Below are 25639 nucleotides of genomic sequence, written 5' to 3'. Positions count from 1 at the left end.
AAACTGTTATGTTTTGTGGTCGTCAAGGCATTATAACATGATAAAATATTAAATAACATTATCATGTTTTATATGACTACTGATAACAGGCGCACACCGGCCGCCATCTTGTGCGCCACACAAAGTTGCTGACATACCTGGTTATTTTATCATGGTAAAGGTACGATTCCTATGGCGCGTCAGACGCAAAGCGTTAGCCGCACGCGTCTGACGCAGGGTACTACTTTCAAGGTTATCCAATGGTTGCATTTCCTAAAATGCGTCAACAGCTTTGCGGCGGCGGCAAGTCGCGTCAGCCGCATGGACCGTCCGGTCGGTGAGCAGTATAGACGCAGCCGCACGCGCGTTCGTATAATTTTCTTATATGTTTTTCGTGTACTTTCGTCATGTCAAAAGTACTTTTCACTGTCACTGAGGACGAAAAACTTGTGGAAATGGTAGCGAAATTCAATTGTTTGTATGATTTGGGTTGTAAATTCTACAAAAATCAGACGATCAAGGATAATGCTTGGAAAGAGGTAGCTGAACAAGTTAAAAGATCTGGTAAGAATATTGTAATTTATTATAATTATTTTTAATTAGTATTACAAAATTTTATAATTATATTAGTATATTATTAATTAGTTGTTGTAGTATGACTATCTTGCCAGGCAATTGTTCCTGCATTACTGTTAAAATATTCCATAAATAAATCTCGTACAGCAAACCCATCGGCATTTGAAAAACCACCAGTTCTAGAAAGTGGTAAAAAACTTTTTGTTGGAGGTTGCTCATTTGGGTCCAGTTCATAATACGGATTGCCTTGTTTCTCTAGATAAGCGTCTCTTAGTAAATTGTGTAGGCAGCATGCCACAACAATCAAATTGTCGGTGGTCTCGGGCTTTAAGGCAATTGGTGTATAAAATATACGAAAAACTTGGCTTAGTAGGCCAAAAGCATTTTCCGAAACTCTTCTAGCTCTAGAGAGCCGATAATTGAAAATCGCCTTTCGATTGTCTATACTTGCAACAGGACGAGAATAAGGTTTCATCATATTTGTATGCAAGCGAAATGCTTCGTCACCTACAAAAACGTGTGGCAATACAATACTCGAATTTGGTAGCTTACAGGGTGGAGGGAATAAATTCCCATTTCTATACAGCTTTCCTAGATTACTTTTGTCGAATATACCACTATCACCCTCCTTACCATATGATCCGACATCAGTAAAAATAAATTTATAATTTGCATCTACAACAGCTAGTAAGACAATAGAAAAAAAATTTTTATAATTATAGTACAGTGATCCTGATCGTTTAGGACAAAATACGCGAACGTGTTTACCGTCGATTGCCCCTACACAATTAGGAAAATGCCATTTTTGTCCAAATTCTTCAGCTTTTCCTTTCAGCTCATCACATTTGATCGACGGTAAAAATATAGGACTTAATTTTTCTTTTAAGACTCTAAGTGTATTTTTTACGATTTTGCTAATGTAACTAGCCGATATTCTGAACGCAAATTGCAGTGAGTGGTACGATTCGCCAGTTGACATAAACCTAAAATTAGAAAATATTTTATTTATTATTATCGATAATAATTTCCTGTTTAATATAATTATTTATACGATGTTTGGTACAAACGAGCTTAAAATATCATTCTTGTGCAGTTGTATACTAACAATTTATTTATACTTCAATATTGACTCAATAGTTGACCCAACCAAAATGGTATAAATAACATATTAGATTATTATATAAGTATTAGTAGTATTAATAGTATTATACGATATAATAAATTATCGTATATAATATTATCATTGATTATAAATACTATAGTATTTATAATCAATGATATTATTTATTTTTTCCTATTACCTATTATAAACTATATTCAGCTGACTTTACATTTTAAACGATATGATAATTATTTATATAAATAATAAAAATTAAATAATATAAGTAGGTTTATCGTATGTCTAATAAAAATAGTTTGTCATTAAATTTACGAATTAAGTTTGTTGCTGTATTTTTTTTGTTTTGTCAGCTTTTAGTACTTATATTGTTACTTTTATTTGCAGTAGAGGATTGTAAAAAAAGGTGGAGGAACATCAAGGACACGTACCATAAAAGGGTGAAGAAAGGAATGGGAACTGGATCATCTGCTTTAAGTAAACCTAAGCATTGGCCTTTAGCTGATATGCTGACGTTTCTTGGAAAAGCTGATTACAAGCGAGAGTGAGTATTTATTTTTGAATGTTTGGTTTGGTTTTTTTTTTATGTTTGGTTTATGAATTAAATTAAATATTTATATATATTACATTTCATTTACAGTAGCATATCAAATATTGAGTGTGGTGAGGAAGGTGGAGACGATGATTCGAGTACAGAAATAAACGACAACTTGCAGGTACCAGAGGAAATTAATAACCAATCGATTTGTTCAATCGGTGAAAATTCAAATGAAGACCCTACTCTACAAACTTCGAAGGCGCAAAAACAACCAAAAAGCAAGCGTCAAAAGTATAATGACAAAGTTATACAGCTTCTAGAAGATAGGAGTGTTGAGAGAAATGACATCATGAGGAATATTGCTCAAAATCGTGAAGATGACATCGATTTATTTTTTAAAAGTATCGCGATGTCTGTCAAAAAACTAAGTCCAGCATTGATCAATGAAGCAAAAATGAAGTCGCTTCAAATGGTCTTTGAATTAGAAACACGCAATACATTCGTAAATTTACCACAATATTCACCGGCGCCAAGTACAAGTTTCTCATCACAGTCATTGAAAAGTGTGGAAGTTAATGATTATGAAAATGTAAGCGAAGTCAATCCCCATTATGAGCCTAACTACGAACAATTATAGTTTTTATATTATTTACGAATATGTTAATAAAATATCTATAATTGATTAAAATAAATTATAATTACCTATACCTGTATGAATATGACACATCCCTAAAATAATTATAATCCTTATAATGCTATTATTATTATTTATTTATTTGTCGAAGATGATTTAAATATTTTTACTGTTCTAAACGGTGATGACGTACACAAATAAAAAAAAAATTGGACAAGTGGGCGTCGCTCTGCTGTACAGTAGGTTGAAAATGAGTCACTGTAATGGATGGTATTAATTAATTTATTTATATTAACTAACTAATAATTATAATTTTGTCAAAATTCAAACTTTAATTATGCATATAAAAAAAAAAAATCATGCCCATGTATTTTTAATATTTTTCATCTGCCTTTGAAACAACATATTAGGAGCCCTCAATTAAATTTTCAAACTTTTTTACTCTACGTCTTTTTCAATTTGCTAATTCAATATTCCTATGACTTGATGGTTATATCCAATAATTTTATGGTTGACATTTTAAATAAATTATGGCACAAGTATGATACTATTTAAAACACATATTGCATATAATATAACCTAATGTTTTTTACTTACCGCAATGTTAGGGCTAATTTTTCCGCTGCAGTTATTGGGTATGGATGTCGATTTGAAGAATCTACCGTGATATCGTTTTCAATCAATTGCAAAATGTAATTAAATTGATCAATATTCACTCTGAAAAACTCACGGAATTTCTTGTCGTCGTGTATTAAATGCCGGTTAACTAATATTTCAAAAAATCCTTCTTCTGGCCTTGACGTAAATAAGGGATGTTCGTTTGCATTCCCCTGTTCTACTAATAATTCTTCTATGAGAAATTCTTCTTCTTCAATTTCTTCAAGAAGAAGATATGACAATAACTCACGTTGGCTCATTTTGAATTTTTTAATTAAAAATATATTTATACTTTAAAAGTACAGGTTATGATATACCTAATATTTTTTGATTAAATAAAAAATTAGCCAAGACGTCTACTCCTTCTCAACGACTGCACACAACTGACGCAGTGACGCGTCATGGGAATCGCGCCGACACGCGTCAGACGCGTGCATCACTGCATCAGACGCTAAGCGTCAGCCGCACGCGTCTGACGTGCCATAGGAATCGTACCTTTAGTCAGTTCCACGGCCGCGTTTTGAGTGACAACTACCGCACTATCACCGTCCTCGCGCGTACCGTCTCTCGACACTAGTGTGTTCACTTTGTTTTCTCTAAACATACATAATATAATATCTCGTCTTATTGTTTCTGTGACTTGTTTGCTGCCGACAATAAAAGATACACCACCGCACTTCTGCGACTTAAGAAAAGTGTTTTTTTTTTTTGTGTGTAAAACCTCTCCACCGCACGCATATTTGTGGTATCCGTCCAGGACCGCCACAAGATGAAGTTCTTAATGACTTTGCAAAAGACTCAAGAAAAATAAGATTGCTATTGCTTGTAATTTATAATGTGAAAAAATATATTAACTTTAATATAAATATTACAATTTAAATTTTTTTTTATTCTCTATTTTTACTTGTTTATAATAAGTCAATAAGTATGTACTGCGTGTTTAATATTAGCATAAATATGTATTACTAAATAAGCGAATAACTCGGTACATTTTAGCGCATTTAGTTTTACCACTCCTGAACAATATATTTTAGAGTTGAGCAAAAATAAGAGTCATTAAACAAAAACTAATTAATAAAATAGGTGTTATCATAACAAATAAGTCATTAAAAGGATTACTTGATGATATGAAAAGTTATGAAATAAATTATATAATGACTAGAAAAGTCAATCAAGACATTATTGAAAACCTTTTTAGTTTTTTAAAAGGAATGTGTGGTTCATCTTATAACAATATTACAGCTTTACAATTCAAATATTGGTATGTAATTATTAAATACACTAAACATAATAAGTAGTTACATTAATAATTAATTACATCAATGCAGTCTCAGATGGTACATACTAGGGAAACACAGTAAAGCAGTATTTACAGTAAATAGAAATACTACCAATGGGTCGAAAGATCATTTGGTTACTGGAGAAGAATGTCTTACTGGACAACTAATTCATATTTTAGAGAATAACTGTTCCAAAACTGAACTGGCTGAACTAGAAAATCAAAGTGAACGATCAGTTGTAGACGGCATAATTCTAGTTTAGCAACCTATCGATTTTTAAAAATTTTTTTTTCCAAAATGTGTGTTTTAGGGTGCTTTATAAGAATGTAAAAAAAGAAGAGCCCGGACAAACTTAGTTTTGAAGTTATTGATCAAAAACTTCATTCTATCGTTACGCGCATTTTTTTTTTAAAAAAAATACTTAGAATTGAATATTTTTAGATTTTTTTTTCGAAATGTGTGGTTTTTAACGCTTAATAGATTGGTAAAATCAAAACTTACCTAACATACTTACTTTTGAAGTTTTTTCACGTAAACATTGAAAAATACAATTTTCAAAATTAATAATAAATCCTTTCTAAAATTAGCTGAAAATCAGTTTTTTTAATATTTTTTTTTAAAAATATATACAGTTTTAGTTGGAAAAGTTTTTAGTGAAGTCAGAATTGTGCTATCTGGCTTAGTTTTAGAGTTACAGGTATTAAAAGTTGCCTTATTTATGAAAAAATGTAATACAGGTAAACAGGTAGTTACAATTATATTATTATATTATATTATATAATATAATAAATTATTATTGGTATTTACCAAAATAGTAGCATCATTATTGGTGGAACACAAACACAAACCCATAATATTAAAATTAAATTTATCATAATATCAAGAAAAAAAAAGATAAAATATTATAGATAGGTACTATTTTGTCCGATAGCAAAATGCATGATCGTCATTACGATCGATTACTTAGTCGAGTTAAACTAAAGTATTTTGTTGTTCAGTTTTAATTTTATTTTGTTAAAAATTTAAAATGACATCGATCATTGAAATTTATGAAATATTTGAACATAAAACGAGTGGCCATCTGTCCATGTCGGTTATAAGTGTTTTACAGTCCTGGGGCCTTATTGCAAAAAATAATGTCATAAAATGTAATAAAGGACACTTTTTAGAATTGTGTCCTAGCACAGCTTATTGTGGCGGTGTCGTTTGGCGATGCAAACAAACATATATCAACAGCAGCAAAAAAAAAGTGAAGTGCAATTTTTACCAATCAATCCGAAAGTGCACTTTTTTTTCAAAGTCCCACTTGTCTATATATCAAATTGTGACATTCGCGTATTTGTGGACCGAAAAAGTGTCACTAGAATTTATTCGTAATCAACTTAAAATAGCTCGGCAATCATCTGTTGATTGGGCCTCGTTCCACCGAGAAGTCGTATTTGACGGTATGATACTACGACACCAAAAAATCGGTAAGTAGAAGATTAAGTACTCAGTTTAGTTTAAACAGTCCGAGCGAGCATGGAAATTGGCATGTGAGTGACCCCGCTCGGTGGCTCGGTGCAACAAAAATGCAATTTTCTTAACCCTGTGACCCACTTGGGGAGGTGTTGCACAGCAAGCCGGGGGATATTTTCGTTTTTAATTGTCCGAGTGAGCGCAGCGAGCGAGTAACCCCGCTCGGTGACTCGGTGCAACAAAAATGCAATTTTCTTAACCCTGTGACCCACTTGGGGAGTTGTTGCACAGCAAGCCGGTGGATATTTTCGTTTTTAATTGTCCGAGTGAGCGCAGCGAGCGAGTGACCCCGTTCGGTGACTCGGTGCAACAAAAATGCAATTTAAAAAATACTCTGTATGTAGGTGGACCGGGGTTAATTGTTGAAATTGATGAATCCAAATTCGGAAGGCGAAAATACCACAGAGGACATGTGGGTATTTGGTGGAGTTGAACGCGAAACGGGTCGTTGTTTTCTCGTACCGGTAGAGAAGCGTGACAAAGACACGTTACTCACTATTATTAAAGAATGGATTTTGCCAGGAACGTTAATAATCAGTGATTGTTGGAAGGTAAGTTTGGTTTTAATTGATTTAACTCAACCGTGTTAAATTTCAATGGGTTCAATGTTTTTAGAGTTATAACTGTTTAAAAGACGAAGGGTATAGTCATTTGACAGTTAACCATTCCATAGAGTTTAAGAACCCGGAAAATGGCGCACACACCAATAACGTCGAAGGAATGTGGCGTCATGCTAAAGCTTCCATGACACAGTACTCCAGGAAAAAACATTTTTATGCAGGTTATTTCGCCAAATATATGTTCCTAAAGGTTTGTCGTTCTTCGGGCCTAAACCCTTTGGTTGAATTTTTCAAACTTGCGGCACAAGTGTATGACCCAAATGGGCAAACTTTAGACACAGAAATAACACCAAATAATTCTGATTCGGGTTCCGACGACGACGAGGAAAATGACTTTTTTTAATTAAAATTGTACCTACCTTCTTAAGTTTTATAAATAAAATTGTAACTACCTGTTTACCTGTATTACATTTTTTCATAAATAAGGCAACTTTTAATACCTGTAACTCTAAAACTAAGCCAGATAGCACAATTCTGACTTCACTAAAAACTTGAGGACTGATGAAGAAAGATTCCAAAGATTCATGGATCCAACATTTGTCTATGGGTAATCTTACGGTACCGTCAAGAACATTGGTTAATGCTGCACATACAATGGAGTCTTTATTCAAAGATCTTCATGGCAATGGTCTATCAAAAGATCCAAATATTATAAAAAAATTATTGAAAATTTTAATAAAAAATTTCATTTACCAACAGATGTTCTTGGCTGTTTGGTTCAAACACGAACATTTATTCGTATGAATAAATTAAACAATAAACTTTTAAATGACCGCAAAATAACAAAAACAAAAAATAATACAAAAATACACACAAATGTAAAAAAAAAATGTATGATTTAAATAAAATTAATGTTTGTAGTTTTGTACTTTGTCAGTAGAGTTGTCTGTTTGTTGATGAATCATGATTAATTTTATAGTATATACTGTATTGATAAGCGTTTGGAGAAAAGCAATATGGCCGACTTGCGCATACTCAAATTCCTGGCATACCTATTTACTTTATCATGACTGAAAGCATGACAAAATAAAAAAAGCTTAAAGTTTTGAACATAACCGAATAAACATGAAAACATTAATGATTCTATAGTCCGGCCGCCGAGAGAACGCTACTCGCTCGCGCATCCAAATGATCGAGCTCCGCGGTATCGTACCCAAATTTCTCCCACTCTACCACCTAGTCGCCGCCGTAAATTCCCCCACTCAGTACGCAGTGACCGGTGGCTAATTTCACAGCCGCCGCCGCTTAGCAGTAAACGGTGGTTGTATACACCGGCTCAAGTTACACACTATGAAAAAAATAATACCTGGTGTCAGGCGTACCTATTGTGTATACAAAAACAATACAAATAATATGTATTTAACATCAGTATTTTATATACGCATTTATTTAGTTATTCTAACAAAAATTAGTTATTGTACATAACATAGATTACATTTTAATATGAATTAAGAAAAAAAAAACAAAAAAAAAATATAAAAATACAAAATAAAAATATTTAAATAGGCACAAGAAATTAATCTGAATCTAAATCCGAAGAACTTGTATCACCTGTTCCTATGGTAAGGATATGAAGTTCTTCTTCATCGGGTTGTCCGTCCATTACTTCATCACTTTAATGATCAAGGTTCAAAAACTTGTCTTCCTCCTTTATGACATGTCCGACAAAATTGGTCCACATTTCTGGTGTTACATGTTCCACCCCTTTTTTTAGCAGCTCAAGTACGTCCTTTATTTAGTTGTGTGTCCGAACATAACTTTTTACTGATGATCACGCGAGCTCTATCGGATTAAGCTCGCAATGGTATGGCGGTAATCGCAATACGAGTTTTTTTATTGTCTTTCGCGTATTCGTCAATCACGTATTGGTCGTATGTATCTTTTAATTTTCTCACTTCTTTCATTAAATCATTTTTACATATCGGATGGATAACAATCTCACCTCTACTCTCAAGCCAATCTACGATTTCTTGTTTTTTCCAAGACATGTTTGGTATTTTACATTTCTTCACCGAGTGATACGAGGCATTGTCCATCACAATTATGGCATTTTCTTTTAATAATGGCAGAATACGTACAAACCATTCATAGAATGTATCACCATTCATTTCGTCGTGGTAGTCTGTTGAATTGGTTTTCGATTCGAAACATAAAAGGCCCCCCGGGACAAAACCATCTGACGACCCGATGTGTAAAACGATGAGACGCTTACCTTTCCCGGAGGGTTCCTTTTGTCCTGTAGTTAGGCCCTTAAGGAATGCATCACGTGATGTTTTGACCGTCGTGTCGAGCCATGTCCTGCTGTGTGTCTCGCCTGCGTTGACCCATGTCTCATCTAAATAGTATATTGGTCTGTTTTGTGCTCTGTAATGCTTTATTTTGGTTAAAAAACTTCGGCGCCAAGTTATTAAATCTTCTCTTTCGAGAAGTGCACTATTACGATTTTTTTTCACGTATTCAAACTGTAAATCTTTTAACACTGCCTGGAATGACGTACGTTTCATATTAGGCAATGTTTCATCCTCATTAATGGCTACCAACATTTTTTTAATTGTTGGTACTTCACGGTTCCTCCAAAAATCATGAATTTTTTGCCGAATTGCGTTTTTATCAAATTCGTCGATTTTTTCAATTACTGTAGGTCTATGTTTTTCCTTGGTAGGCGATGAAACTGTACCTTGTCTTTTGTACTCCGACAATGTTGTTTGTATTGTACGTTGTCCAATACCCGAGGATTTTGAAATTTCTAATAGCATTTGTCTGTAGGTCAATCGGGGGCTGTCTGGATTTTCAGACTGTTTTTCAACGAAATATTTGTAGAGATTAATAACAATTTTCCTTTGACCAGTGCCAATAAACTAAAGAAAAAATATATATTTAAAAATTAAAAATTTTCAATAGGAAAATAGTAATATAAACACTTACTTTTCCTTTTGGATTTTTTTTAGCTGGAGATACAGTTACATGTTCGTCGTCCATGTTGTATTTTTTTAAAAAACGTAAAAAATAAAAATAACGGTTTGCTAAAACACGCGAAAACTGTATGCTCGAAAAAACAAAAACAAAAATGTTGTGTATCGTGTATGTATTCAATAACGTGGAATATCGAAAACACTATGATACGCTCTGTATACATACACTGTCACCGTTTCCCGGTCGGCGGCGGCGTCGGTAGACGGCAACAGCTGCGCGACGGTGGCGGCGACAGCGTCGGCGGCCAGAGTTAACGGCGGCCAGCGTTTTAAAGGGTTTAGTGGTAGGGATGCGTGAGAACGGACGAATTTTGGTCGCCGCCCAGTAGCGTTCTCTCGGCGGCCGGACTATACAGCTGGCCGATCGCACACGAACGCCTGATAAGCGTCCGCCAACGAAAGCTGCAACTGTGGAACGCACAGTTACGTGCGCATGAAAACGATAACATAAAATAAAACATAATATTACCGTACCTTCGATAATTCAGCGCTGCTGTAACGCTGGGTCAGCAATTTTAAATTGTCATTTTTTTATTCAGCGCAAAACTACGCTGCTTGTGATGGATGTTGTTTCTTAATTCATCACAACCTAGCGAACCAAACAGCGGTTCCAGCAGGTTAGAAACATGCTGGTTAAATTCATCATAGATAATAGACTGATAAAAATATATTGATAAAGTTTTGATATTACCGCCAAATCAAAGTCAAAATACCTTGCGCAAAATGTATAAAAATACAACTCCTGACTGTCAATTAAATTTAATATTTAATTGTTTTGCTCACTATTTACCGAATACCGGGTAGCAAATTTCGCCTTTCATATTAATTGTCTCAGGGCCTGTGTTTATAACGTAACACGTTGTCAAATTTGCAATTGGCAATCGGCAATCGCATTAGTGCATTTAGTGCATACCTACCATCGTCCAAAGTAAACATTAAAATGGCATTGACATTTTTGAGTTTGGTCTTTAACCACAACAACGAGCCCGAGTATAACGACGATGGTACCGAAGTCCTTTGCAACGTAATGGATATAGGTTAGTAAAAACTGAATACAAGTTACCTAATTACATCATGGGATAAATTTCATATATTATAAAAAATATATTTTCGGTTTCTTAAGTCATAATTATATATTTTTCTTAAACTAAAGTCAAACAATTGTTAGCATTTGCAACCTACTTTAATATTGTGTACCAATTCTTGAATACTATAGTTAAAATTATATTTTTTTTGTACAGATGAATCAATGTCATATGCATTTGTAGACATAGAAGAACTGAAGTCAAAAGGAATATCACTTTCTACAGTTTCTTCAGCTAAAAGTTATAAAAAACTTAAAAATACTAATGAACGTGAGTATTTAATAAAGACATGGAATTTGATCTTTTAATGTTAATAATGCTACCTAAACATAAACAAGAAAAAATAATTAAGTCTTATTTGTAGCAAATAGTAATACAATTAAAAATTAATAATTTAAAATAATTTATTGTAACTTGATATTAAGAATGACATTTACTTCACTGTTTATCGTGAATTATATAAAAATAATAATTGGTTTTTGTTTAGAATTAAGAGAATCTAGTGATGACGATCAAACTGATTGGAAACTCAAAGCAAGTGACCATTGCGTTAAAACAAAAAAAGCTTATTTGATTCTCTTGATGAGTCCGTATCTAGCAATGATGAAGAATCTCACTCTACACATAATGTTAGTTCGAAACAAAGTAAGTAATAAAAGACAAGTCTTGTGATACAAAAACTATATTCTTAATCTTTTTACAACCATAATTTCAGAAATAATTGAGGAAAATAGTGACATTATTTGGACTTCGACACTGACAAAAGCTTTGATATCTGAACGGATTGAATGCGACTCATTATTCCAACGGCCATCATGTAAAAAAATAAAACTTTGGAGGTCAATTGCAATAAAATTGAACGCTGCGTTTGAAAATAAAATTAACCTAACAGATAAACTTTGTGACAGAAAATGGAGAAACTTATGGCAAACTTATAAGGCAAATGTTAAGAAATCGAATAGTACAGGTACTAATTCTATTATTTGGGAATATTATAACAATTTCAACGAGCACTTTGGATCCAAAGACAATATAAACCCCCCGCTACTAATTTAAGAGGTTCATTTACATTGGCATCTACTTCAAGTAATTCTTTTACTTCAAAGCACAATTGTTCACCTGCCAAAGACAATATATTTAGTACATCATCAGTCATTCGGAAGTCTCCCTTAAAACCATCTCCAAAAAAAAAACCTATGTCAAAAAAAAGATCTTACGGTATGGATGCATATATCGATCTCAAGAAGGAAGAAATGGTTAAAATGGAAGAGTATCAAAAAAGGTTATTGAGTATATTAATTGAGATCATTTAAAGTAAATTAATCCTATGTTTTGTTTTATTAATTTATTAAAAATAAAAAAAGTACAAATGGAATTGATTTATATTCATAAATAATATTAACACTGGTAATATAGTAAAAGTAGAAAGTAAAATTGAAACATTATACCTTATAATTTTTTAGCAATGGATTCTCTTAGATTTAGTACATCTGATGCACTAGTTTTCTGTGAATTAATGTTGTCTTTGTCTTCTTCTGAGTTGAAAAATAAATCATTTGTGAGGTTATCCCCATCAAATTCTATAATATATATATAAAAAATTAAATATTAAATAATGGTTGTATGAAATGAATTTCTAAAGACAAATTTCTGCAATGTAAAATTACCTTGATCTGAACACATATTGTGTATTACACAAGCTGCAATAACGGTCTCAGAAACTGCTTCAACACATAATGTTTCAATACCTTTTAACCTTCGAAATCTACCCTTTAGACAACCAAACGCCTGTTCTATTATAACTCTGCTTGAACTCAAAATCGTATTAAATATTTTTTTGGTGTAATTCTAAAAGGCCATTGTCATGATAAGGTTTCATTAGGAACTCTGATAATGGATACGCTGAATCCCCTAAGATGAAACAGTTTGATGGAATAACTTCATAATTATTTTGTATCAATTTCTTATATACAGGGCTATTAGCTCAAACTACAGCATCATGCGATGACCCCAGTGGCGGTCAAATGATTTTGTCATGGTGGGGGGGGGATAATATGGCCAATTTTTTTAACATCCATAATTTTATCATTAAAAATATAATTTATGGTTATGTGTAATTCTAATATCAATTAATACAATTATGGGAAATACAAATTTTATTTATAACTTAGTTAGGTATACAGACTTTATAAATATATTATACTATTATACCATTCACAATATTTTTATTATATTAGTAAATCTATTTTTTTGTTTTTTTTTGGTAATTCATCCAGAACTTCGTTGGATGTTATGTTTATAACCCCACGATGAACAGCCATAGTGGCCAAGCCATTGAGACGACTCTAGAATAATAAAATTATACAATTTACATATAAGCTTTCGATTTTCTTCAATTTGTTTCATTCTAAAAATTAAATTAAAAATGTAGTTCAAATATATTTCGTACATCTATATTCTATATATAGATTTATATTTAATTAAAGGTTAAATAGGTATACTTATTATTTTTATGTACCTTTCACTATCAATACGGTTTATAATCGAAGAACTCTTATTTAAATAAACATTTAAAAAGTTATCAGATTTCAGTAATGCAGTTTTATGGTATTCCAAATTTGCATGTTTTTTAAACACCTATCAACAAAATATAGAAAAATTATAAATAAAATTTTCAATAAATTTGTTTATAAATATACATACTTCTATAGCTTTTTTGTAGTTAGTAAAAGCCTCCAATACAAGGGTTCCTAATTTTTGACCACCAATACCACCATTTGTTGAGAAAACAACACAGTATTTGCAAAAAGCACCTTGGTATTTTTCAGAATAGGCCAGCCATTTATAAGCATTGAGCCAATGGTGTTTGAATTTTAAGCCTCTTTTGGCATTACAATCAAGTAATGGAAATGGAAATGTAGCTGGTGGTATCCACACATCTTTAAGAATCTGAATCAATTTTAGTTGTATTAATTATAGGTAATAATGAACTATAACTACACATGGAAGTAATCTAAACAATAAATAATAAATTGCTGACAAAAGTTGTAATTCTTACCAAATATCTATCAGCATCGGTCAAGGTACTATTAATGTGGGATCCAATGTCATGAACGTTTAAATCAACAGTCTAGAACAATAATTTTAATCAAAATTCTCATTTTCCTCATAAATAAAACATTTATATTAATTTTAATAAAATAAATATTACCACTAAGTCCACAACTTGATTTTCTGTAAGGATATTAGTTATCTTACTTATTTTTTCATCTGCCGAGCGTTTAGAAGTACAGCAAGTTGCATCAAAATAACTAGTAATTTTCCTTTTATTAGACATAATAATGGTAAAAATGTAAAATAAACAATAGTCAATAATACAGACACGAGACACCGACTGTATAATTGAGTTAATAGACCAGAATAGTGTGACGTCATTATCTTTTATGATAACACGATGGGTTCCAAACAAACTGTTATCACAATTTGTCCCATAAGAAATACATGGCTAACTTAAAAAAATATATATTTCATTAATTCTTCTGTTTAAAAATTATTTCGTACAAGTTATAACTTAATTTGCTACCGTTGACTTTGACACGTTTTCAAATTTTCAAATTTTATATTTAAAAATATATAAAAATATATTTTTTAAAATGTCTTCTGGTTTCAAATTATATAGGATAGTTGAATTTATTAATGATCCTAAACTTTTGGCTAAAGGTGAAAATCATGTTGAGAGTGGTAATGTCCATACATGTAATTTTGTTCTGGGTGTGTTAACTGGCAGTGTTCATTCTAGCATGAAAAATAAAATGAATCATGTTGAGGTAATTTTTACAGATTATGAAAAAAATATTTTTAATTTTGGTTTTATTCAAAGTATTTTTTAATTTTAGATCCGCCTTAATAATGACATTATTAACTTTGCTAAGTGTACATGTGCTGTCGGACAAACGAAATGTAGTCATATGACAGCTTTATTACTGCATGCTCATAAAAATATATCTGTGACCGATAAAGAATGTGCGTGGCGCAAACCAAAATCTGCTTATGATGATAGAGCTTGTACGATAGATGAACTTTATCCTGATAAAATCAACAGTGTTATTAAGAAAATTAACTGTGACATTAAGCAGATGTGTTTTGATAAACTCAAGTCCAGTAATCATGTAGTAGGATTTACTTGGTTACTTACTCCAGAACCAAATGATTCGCTTAAAAACATTGTAATGAGTTTGCCCCCATTAGAATCGGTACTTTTTTCTGAAGAGTTTAGAAAAACATTAGATAAGAAACAATTTTTGTATAACTTTTTCAACCTCGATTTGACACAAATTAAAGAAATAGCTGCTCAAACTGTAGGACAGTCACAGACAATATAGGATTACTGCTAGCAATTTTTCCAGAGTTTTAAAGAGTGTCAAAAGAAATAAGTATCCGCCATCTCTTTTTAAAACACTTATAGGCAGTTATAACCTAGATTCTTTTAGGTATGTACAGTGGGGTAAAAATCATGAGAAGGTAGCTCTGAAAGAACTCGAAGAAAAATTAAATATTCATGTTCAGCCTACTGGTATATGGCTTCATTCAACGGGTCTCATAGGAGCTAGTCCTGATGGATTGGCCGTTTTAAATGGCAAACAATATTGCATTGAAATTAAATGTCCTTTTAAATATCGAAACCAAATTTTAGAACAATGCTTAACAGAACATACGGACTATATTTTAAAATTTAATTCTAATGACAAGGCATATGTATTGAATACTGAACATGAATATTTCAGCCAAATACAAGGACAAATATTTATGACTCAATCTGTTGGTTGTATTCTAGTTGTGTGGACTACTAAAAGTATTGTTGCTATTCAAATTGAAGCAAATGATGACTGGAAATGCAATATTGATATTTTATTAGATTTTTATCATAAACAATATGTATCTTGGTTGTTAAAATAAAGTTGATGCAACATCAAAATAACAAAATGATCAATTTAATTATTTTCAAACTAAATTTATTATTAATTTTGTTAAATATCAGACCACATATTACTTTAAACAAAATTATAAATATATTTCTAAAATAAATTTTGTTACAACAAACTAAAAAAATACATGCAATTACTTCAAAATTATTAAAAACTATTAATTTAGTCAAAGGTACATCTTTAGAAAAAAAAAAAAAATATGATTTGTAAACTTATGTAAGTAGGTAGGTACCTATATGATTTAAATATCATTATGTTCTGGAGCTGATACAATAAACAAACTTTCTACTTCTCTAATAAGTGGATTTTGAAAATTGACTAATGATGCACAAAGTTGAAATACTATGGATGATTTTTTGTACAAAGATTTTGGAATATGACTCAAAATTTTGAATCCTTTTATTCGACTAATAGCTCTCTCGACATGAATTCTAGCTCGGGCAATAGTTTTTGTTCTTTCAACTTCACTAGGTGTAAATTGAGATGAAGTAAGAAAAGGAGGTATGTTAGGTATAAGGTCTGATATAAGAAATCCTTTGTCTGCCAAAATTAGATCACCAGGCTCAAGTAAACTTAAAATTCCACAATGACTAACAATTTTTTTATCGGAAGTTGACCCTGGGTACAATTTACTGACAAATGTAATAACACCAATAGGTGCAACTCCAATAAGCCCTTTTAGTGTATTTTTATGTTTGTATGAACTGAAAGTAGCTCTCTGGTGATCTAATTGATGGGGAATATCACATGCTACTTCAGTACAGTCTATGGTTATCCTACAATTCTGAAAGCTTACAAAACAATTAGGCAGACAAAGCTTGTTTTTGCTTTGAGAAGGCACCGTTTTCATTAATTGATTGAATACAATTTCATGAAGTACAATAATAAATGTCAATATGATATTGCAAACTGTTGATTCACTTGTATTGAATCTAAAAGCCAGATCTTTGTTAAGTAAATTCAATCTAAGTTTGATAAAAGTCAATAAAATTTGATCTTTAATTGAAAAACATTCCACTTTCCAACTATTATAGTATTCAAAATCTACAACTCCACTTAAGTCAACAATTATGTCAAACATATCTTTAGAAATACCAGTGTAAAAAATAAAAATATCCTCATTTTCACAAATAGAGTGATAGCCAAATTTCTGATTTTTTAACAACTTGTTTTCTATTTTTAAATTTTCAATTGTTTGATTCAAAAAATTTATTTCAGAATCAGCCACAGCATTGCTTAAGTGAGTATTGGATACCACAGGTGAGTTGTTACTCAATATATGCTATGAATTATTTTGAGCAGATAATAAATCTGTATCACCATCACAGTTACTATTAGTGTCATTACACAAATCATCACTCACTAAGTTCTTCCTTTTCCTAAAAACAAATATTTATTGTTTTCAAAAAAATAGATGATACAACAATGATATGAATAAATAAATAAACACATATCAATTTATTAATGTACATTAATTTATTTTTTTATAATATAAGTTACAGTAAACATAAACATTCATAAAATAATATAATTTATAATATAAATAGTAAATACACTTAACATAAACAAATAAACATACACATCATATTAATATAAAAAATAAAATAGTAATGAAATTACAATCAACATAATAACAAATAAATTCAATAAATCAATTCACAACCATATACCCAATCAAGAAATGTAAACATAATAACTAACATTAAGACATACAACAATATTTAAAAACTAAAACCAATAATAATTACCAATTAAAATATGTAAGCCAGTTTACCATTGTCTCCACAAACATATTTTAAATCAATTTTTTATTAAATCTATGTAGGAACTAGTTCAAATGATTGTTTTTAGTAAATAACATGATAAGTATTTCCTTTAGAACTATTAACTACAACAAACACCACACATTAAACAAATAGTATAGTTTAGTAATTGTTAGCTTGTAACCAGTATTTGGTACAAATATCCAACGACAAAATATTCAATGATACAAAGTCAAGAAATTTAACAAATTTAATTATATTTTATTAGTTTTTTTTAATTTTTATTTTTACTCCTAAAATAATAACAATAATTACTTAAAATTTGCACTGTTTAAATTTTGATTCTTATATATTTTTTCTTTGGATATTTTGACTGAGAGTTGTTAGCACCACGTTTATAGAACATGCTCAAATTTCTATGCCGAAACGGTGACATTAAATAAAATGTCCCATTTCGGTGAATTATATAATTAATAGAAATTGATATTTATAACATATATGAATACAGTGTAATTCAAAATAATGCATAATAATATTGAAAAAATCGCATGAGCTTAAAATTAGATTTATGCCAAAATACCTTTTAATTTTTTCTGGAGACCTAAAATCCATAAAAACTTTTTTATTCCATTCAAATATTGAAGGACCATTTTCTTTTAGTTTATCCTTAAAATGACAACTACATAAGCGGCTATTTACAGTCGGTGTTGAATCAGATCTCCTAAAATAAATTATACTGTAATAAGTTTTGAAATAACATAGTCTATTCATGATTAATTGATACTTAAATAGGTATATATTAATATTATTATTTACTTTATTGTAAACATTACTTTATTTAATACTTACCTAATAATACTTTCCCAAGCTCTAAGTTCTTTTTTATCTGAAGGAAATCGAAAAAATGAACACTTGTCCTTCATAGAATTATGGGAACATAAAGGTGCCCAGCAATGAACCATAATTCTGAAATTTTTAACTTCTATAAATTTAAATATGTGATAAAATTATGGAAGGAACAACTAATTTAAAAAATATATTATGGTCTATAAATGTGAGTTGTGAGTTGTGACCCACCTTGCTAGACTAAATTTTCAAGGCAAAACAATATTTAAACCCAGTGAAAATAGGTAATGTAACACGTTAATATATACTTACAAATGTGTACAAAATTAATAAATTATTATAAGTAGTAAGAAATTCGATTTTCTGTAAAAAATATAAATTTTAAAAATGTAAGAAAAACAGCTAGTATATTTCTTATGACAGAAACTGTGATAACGGTTTGTTTGGAACCATGAAGATTAGAGATAAGGAGACCAAACTCCGTATACAAAATATGGCCCGACAAAAGTCGCACGGTTATTCTGCCACCAGGAGCGCGTCGTTCGATTAGAGGGCTATGTTTTACCACATATTATACGTATTTTACTATAAATGTACGTTTTTTTTTGTATTTGAATGAAATATAAATTATCATTCATTACTTATTACCTGCTTATATTAAAGTGTACTTAAATATATAATTAAAGTTCAAAAGGTGTTTCCTGTAAAAAAAGTTTAAAATTCAAAATATTCTATAATGACTACAAGTTTAATGAAAAATGGTATGTATATTATTTATACATATTATACATGAACTAAAGTTTTGATAATTTTCTACTACACTTGGTTTTTTCCTTTTTTTTTGTGGTTTCATTGTAGTTTGAGCGTCTTACAATGAAATGCATACGCATTGTAATGAAAAAGCGTACAATACTTTTTGTCAGATCCTTATTGTGTTCTTCACAACCAACAAATGGTAAAGATGCTCTGTCGGTGTCCGTCCATAAGTTAGAAGTTATAGAAAAAATTGTGTCTACATTTAATTCTTCAGAAATTAAAGTCTGTAATGTAATTTTTTCTAGTGTTGAAATGAGAACAAAAAGACAATCTGATGGATGAATCAAATATCCTTTGGAACGCATGTCAATAAGTTTGTCTCTAGATGAAATAAGTTCGTTTTTTAAAGTTAAAAGACATCTTTGGCACTTGGTAAATCTGGTTGATTTTCGAGCAATGTATCCAGCTAAGTAAGATAAAATTAAACTTGAAGTATCAGGCAAACTATAATCATGATCATGAATATATGATGCAAATTCAATTTTTTCAGAATGTCCTTTGTCTAAAATTTGATCTAGTTCTTGGTTTATTCTTTGGGCTCGTTCATTAGTGTTGGTTATATCTTTAATATTCAAGAGAGTATTTATCATATCTCCACCAGAAACATTGGAACCCTTTGGAGGCTTTACAAGTGAATATGTGCTTAGTAACCTGAACATTTGAATAAAAAGAATAGCATCCGGATGATCATTTGAACCACAAGCTGAACGCATCATTCCAAAAAATCTCTAAAAGAAATTTTTATTTTTAAATATATAAGTTATTATATTGTTGATGAATATGGTAGGTTAAATTACCTCTAAACTATCCTGGTTTAAGCGTGATGTCATTAGAAAATAATAATCACATTCAGCACAGAGAAAGGATAAAAGTTCTAATGTAGCTTTTAAAGTTACTTTTAAGCCATAACATGTATTATCAGTTATGAAACCATAACCTAAACTTTTGGCTCTTGACTCCCAATCAATTAAATATACAAGAAATTCTTTGATACACTATAACAAAAACAAAAAAAAAATTTTATGTAATATATAATGCTCAACTTATCTTAAAAGTTTGCATACAATTTTTTTTTTATATGTATTAAAAATTCTTACATTTTCTTCTGGTGAATTTATTCTAAGGGCTCCGTTTTGTGTTCGAGAGTTCATTGTTTTTATTAAGTTGTGTACTCTTTTTATAAGACTAATACTATTTTCACATCCCTCTAATTTTGTATTGTTGGATTTATACAACTCCATCGCTATGGCAGTATCTTCACTAAAGAACTATTCATAAAAACAACATTTTTAATAAATAAAAATAACTTTACTATAATTATTAAATGTTTTGTATGAAAATATCTATGTCTTAAATTACTCTAAATGCACGGCCAACATTCATTTTTTGGTAAAATTTTGGATGCACATCTTCCGTTTGTAACTTTGAAATTTTCAAAGAGTATTCTTGTAATTTCTCTTCATCTACAACAGCATCCCAATGTTTTATTTGTATTCCTCCTTCAGGTGTCTAATTGGGTTCAAAAACAAATCAATAAAAAAATATTTTCTCAAAGTAAGTATATTATATATTATGTTTCTATTATATAAATAGTAATTTCTTATGTTAAAAAGAGATTATATTTACCCATGTTTCGTTTTGTTTAATCAAGGAATTTCTCAAATTTTTTATCAGGTGTGGGAAATCTGACATAAACCATAGTCTTCTATTATTATCAAAAATATGTTCACAGCTCACAACATTTTCACTTATTCCAAATTTATTCCACATTCCTCTATTCCAAGCAGCTCCATCAGTAGTTACCACATCCACAAAAAAACCTGATTTTTCAATTAATATAATTGCTTCTATAACTATTTGATGAAGCACTGCACTGTTTGCTGCTCCTCTACTAAGGAAACATGCAACTGCTTGGACCCACTGTCCTCTAAATGGCTGAAACATTAATACCAAAGCATGGTCTCCCTTTTTTTGTTTTTGATCAAGTGGAGTATATTTTCCCAAATCTGTAAATCCATTTACTTTTAAAGTTTCCTTATCAAATACTAATTGTTCTGAAACTTTCATTTCATCCAGCAATAGAGTACCTTTTTATAAATTAAATAAAAAATTAATTGCATTTTTTTCAATAAATAAACAATAAAAAAAATTTTACCTCTTCTTTCATTTATATTTATATGTTTTGATTTCTCCTTTAAACATGTAAAAGTACTGGGCTGAAAACCATAAACGCCTTTAGTGTGTTTTAAGTACTTTCTAATAGTTTCTACAGAGGGAAGTGCCAGGATATTATGTATTCGTATATGTTCATAAGTTTTTCTGCTTTTTATTCTTATAAGCATACACTCATATATCCAATTAAGTGTATAACGACGGCCATTAGAACTTGCTACTTTAGAAGCTTCAAAACATGTTTTTACTGCTTCCTGCTGATTTTTTGGCAGTTTTTGGATTGTCTTAATTAGTAATTCCTCATTTGTGGAAGCACACAACTCTTTTATCTTATTCATTTTTCTTCTTAACTCAATAACCTATTGTGACATAGATGTAATATGTTTGATTTATTTAAAGTATTGTTAACTAACCTTATTTCTAAGCCTAGACACTTTTCTTTTTAACTGTTTAGCTGATTTCTGAGTTTTATTTCTAATTTTACCATGAGGATTGGTAACTTTTTTTCTTATTCTATCAGCCATTTTTTTTCGTTCTATCCTACAGTCAAAACAATAACTACTCAGTGGTCCACGTTGCCCTAGACGTTTTTCAACATAACCTTTGCATGTAATAGACCTGATAGAAACATAAATATAGGTATGAAACATTATTTATTAACTAAATTAATACCTATTACTATTTATTTGTATATATTAATTATAATATATTAGTTAAATTATATAATAATTACATCACATTTTTTACCTGTTAATGTTATTTGCTGATGTAATCCCTTTACATGCTATTAAAGAATGTATATATTTCAATAACTTATTTGTATCATTCATACTCAATAAAATTGTATTAATAATGTTGCAGTCAAATAAAATTTCAATACCATTCAAAAAAATCTGTCAATATTTAATGTATAAAGAATTGGAATAATATGAATTAATATAAAATACGATTATAGGTTTGTACAGTTATTTATTTTATTTTTGACTAATTAATTGCTTACTTTTACTATTAAATTATTTGAAATTACTATTCTTTTTTCAGAATCACTAGTCCATATTGCAAGCACTACTTCATCATCAGTTAATCCAAACATCCATTTATTATCTGGTTTTTCTAACATATTCAGATTTTCTTTTAAATACTGAAAAGAAAATTCTTCGTGGGAATTTTCAACTGTATTTAAACATGCCTGACTTGGTTTAGATATCTTTTTATCAATATTTATAGACCTTTTAAGAGGAGGTTTTCTATTCATTGTATGCTTCGTTAGATAAAATGGCAAGTTTGGAAATATAGAAGGAACTGCCCCTGCTTTTAATATGGGTCTAATTCTTTTAATTTTATTGACTGTTCCATCATTTAAGATAGTCTCGTCAAAAAGTAGAATATCATTCTCTTCGAAATGCAATTCACATATATAGCACTTTTCCGTAAGCATTTTGTCTCTTCTAGGTATAGCTCTATGCCATCTTGCTAAAAGCTCTGTGTTCTAAATAACATATTATGTAACAAATAATTAAATAGGAAAATTATTATTCATAAATAAGGTTAAGATATTTTGTTTTTTTTTTTTTTACTTTGGGTGCTTTAAATAAACTTTTATTTTTTAATCCAATTGATTTTTGTTGTTTTACATCTAAAGCATAACCAGTATTACACCCTGGTACAAAACAGCACTTAACCATTTTTATTTTTTAATGTTTAGGTAAAAAAAATAAAAAATACAAATTACTCTGGTTTTATGTATAATTATTGTATTTAAATAATCAAACTAATACAAAATAATAATAAAAATTATTTGAAACCTTATCATTGTATACATTGTCTATTTATAAATTTAATATTTTGATGGATTCAATAAATAATCATATGGAAATCATCCATGCCCATGTGTTTAATAGTTAATTATAATAATATATTTGTTTTTTATTATTGAACCAATTTTAACCAATATCCCCCTTATTCTGTATATATGTTTTAGATCTGATCTAAATCATAAAGCAAATAGCAATACATTATTTGCAAGGAATAATAAATCATGTTTAATTCGAAAAACATACATAATTCCTATTATAGTACATGCTATAATTGTAAAATGTAGCCCTCTAATCGAACGACGCGCTCCTGGTGGCAGAATAACCGTGCGACTTTTGTCGGGCCACTTTATAAACTGGCGGCTCATAGGAGTTTGGTCTCCTTATCTCTAATCTTCATGTTTGGAACCAAGCGCCTTATCAATTATGGCTGTGACGTCATGACTATTCTACTCTATTGACACTTTAGTACACTACACGGACACAGTGACACACCACACATAGTAGAAAACACGTGTACGAAAGACTATGATAAATGATAACTTTACTAATATTATGACAAATAACAATCAATGTTTCAAGTTTTCAACCGACTACGTAGTATTGAAATATAATATACCTATTACCTACCGATCGTACTGTTATCGCCCGTATCGGCCAATGTTCTGGAAAAGTGTAGAGCGTGTTGTTATTGAAAATTCTTAATCATCAAGTGGGATAATACGGGATTCCCATAATATTATATTTTGTGTAAACAACTAAATATTAATAACAATAATATCCTAGTAGTAGTACCTAAACTTGAGTCTAGATAATAATATTATTATAGTCTTGTCATAAAAAAATATTCCGACATTCTATCGAAATTTATTTTTAGAAAAAAAAATAGAACAATATGTAATGCATTATACAATATGCTTTATTATAAATTGTTATAAATAGGTATTAAAAAAAAATTCATGGGGGGGATCTATCCCCCTCATCCCCACCCCCACCCGTTTGACCGCCACTGGATGACCCTGGATATCCCAGACAAATACATTAATGAACTTTCCTGAAATGGAGAAATATTTTTAAAAATTATACCTAATTTATTTTATGGCTTTAATATAAAGTGACATCTTATTGAATACAATAGGTACCTTCAAAGTCACATATTCCTTGTATGATTACACTGTGATAGTGGTTTCTATTGAGGTAACTATTATCACTTAATGAACCATTAATGCGTACATTAACAATCAACCACACAAAACGGTGTTTTAACAGGTACTTTTCTAAGATTATGAAATCCATCAATGTTTCTTTGGGCTGCTAATCCTAAGAAGTTAAAAAACATGAGTAAAATATGCAGATAAAAGTATAATCAATTTATACAGTTACCTCTGGGCCATACAATGTAATTTTCTTCCAAGTTTGAAATTGAAGAAATGGTATTTTTAAAGACTCTAAAAGCAGTACTTTCACTAATTCCAAATCGTTCTCCAGTTTGTCTACAAATTATATATGATACAAGCTGTTATTATCTTCAAAATAATTATGCCTGCCCAGTTAATGTACCTACATATTCTTTTTCTTGTAATTAATTTGGGAATTTAACATATCATAAAACTACAATTACAAATACTATTCATGTAAGCATATTTTAAATAAATTTAAAAGCAACATCACTTAATATAGCTAGAAATAAATTTATTGAACCATTAGATCCATACTAACCGATAGGTTTATTTTTCATTAGCTAACATCCATAAAGTTAATATTAAACAAAAAGAATTAACCCTCTTATTGATTTATTTCTAGGTGGTAATGACGTCAAAAGTGTCTGAAATATAAAAGGTAATTATTTAAACATGAAAAAACTGCAGGCACCACTGCTAATAAACTATGGACTAACTTCAAATACTTCATGACTCACACGGAAATGATAAATAAATTCTGATGGTGTATTCTTTAAAACAACTAAACTAATGTATGATTTGATTTTGGAACGACTTTCGAAATTACTTATTGCTCTATTGCGTTTAGTTTGTTGGAACCAATTATAAAAACAAATGTCATCAAGATCACTTTTTGGAGGAACTTCATCATAACCCAATACCAGCAACTTGCTAGCAATTGCTATAGAACTCGCCACTAATTCCATTTTGCAACTGTCGGCTGTCAAGATTTCCGAATATAAAAAATAAAACTGTAATATAAGTATCAGCCATCAGGTAATTTAATTTTTTTGTGAGTTTATACTTTATAGGTAATTTATATTTTAT

The 25639-nt window shown here is 30.2% G+C and overlaps 5 protein-coding genes and 1 pseudogene across 5 annotated transcripts; 2 read left to right on the top strand and 4 right to left on the bottom strand.

Annotated features, from left to right (window-relative positions):
* Positions 1 to 297: 297 nt before the first annotated feature.
* On the top strand, positions 298 to 2847 carry LOC149059724 (uncharacterized). Its single transcript, XM_089215716.1, has 3 exons — positions 298 to 543; positions 2060 to 2216; positions 2313 to 2847. Exons 1-3 carry the CDS (start codon positions 387 to 389, stop codon positions 2845 to 2847), a joined length of 849 nt encoding a protein of 282 aa, XP_089071842.1. The 5' UTR covers positions 298 to 386.
* A 2979-nt stretch (positions 2848 to 5826) lies between these two features.
* Positions 5827 to 7262, top strand: LOC149059723 (uncharacterized; annotated as a pseudogene).
* A 1447-nt stretch (positions 7263 to 8709) lies between these two features.
* Positions 8710 to 9898, bottom strand: LOC149059722 (uncharacterized). The gene is made up of 2 exons (XM_089225760.1): positions 9845 to 9898; positions 8710 to 9777 (listed from the first exon to the last, which is right to left on the bottom strand). Exons 1-2 carry the CDS (start codon positions 9896 to 9898, stop codon positions 8710 to 8712), a joined length of 1122 nt encoding a protein of 373 aa, XP_089081886.1.
* A 6304-nt stretch (positions 9899 to 16202) lies between these two features.
* On the bottom strand, positions 16203 to 17042 carry LOC107169654 (uncharacterized). Its single transcript, XM_015519461.2, has one exon. It carries the CDS (start codon positions 17040 to 17042, stop codon positions 16203 to 16205), a length of 840 nt encoding a protein of 279 aa, XP_015374947.2.
* Positions 17043 to 22546: 5504 nt separating this feature from the next.
* Positions 22547 to 22996, bottom strand: LOC149059721 (uncharacterized). Its single transcript, XM_089215879.1, has one exon. The coding sequence runs from the start codon at positions 22994 to 22996 to the stop codon at positions 22547 to 22549; it is 450 nt and encodes a 149-aa protein (XP_089072005.1).
* A 1610-nt stretch (positions 22997 to 24606) lies between these two features.
* On the bottom strand, positions 24607 to 25576 carry LOC149059720 (uncharacterized). Its single transcript, XM_089225739.1, has 4 exons — positions 25270 to 25576; positions 25154 to 25197; positions 24756 to 24865; positions 24607 to 24692 (listed from the first exon to the last, which is right to left on the bottom strand). Exons 1-4 carry the CDS (start codon positions 25516 to 25518, stop codon positions 24607 to 24609), a joined length of 489 nt encoding a protein of 162 aa, XP_089081865.1. The 5' UTR covers positions 25519 to 25576.
* Positions 25577 to 25639: the final 63 nt, after the last annotated feature.

The sequence above is a fragment of the Diuraphis noxia genome, unplaced genomic scaffold (assembly GCF_037042655.1).
Source record: "Diuraphis noxia isolate RWA-SAM2 unplaced genomic scaffold, SU_Dnox_SAM2 contig0001, whole genome shotgun sequence".
Lineage (NCBI taxonomy): Eukaryota > Metazoa > Arthropoda > Insecta > Hemiptera > Aphididae > Diuraphis > Diuraphis noxia.
This window is presented reverse-complemented; position numbering and strand designations above follow the sequence as displayed.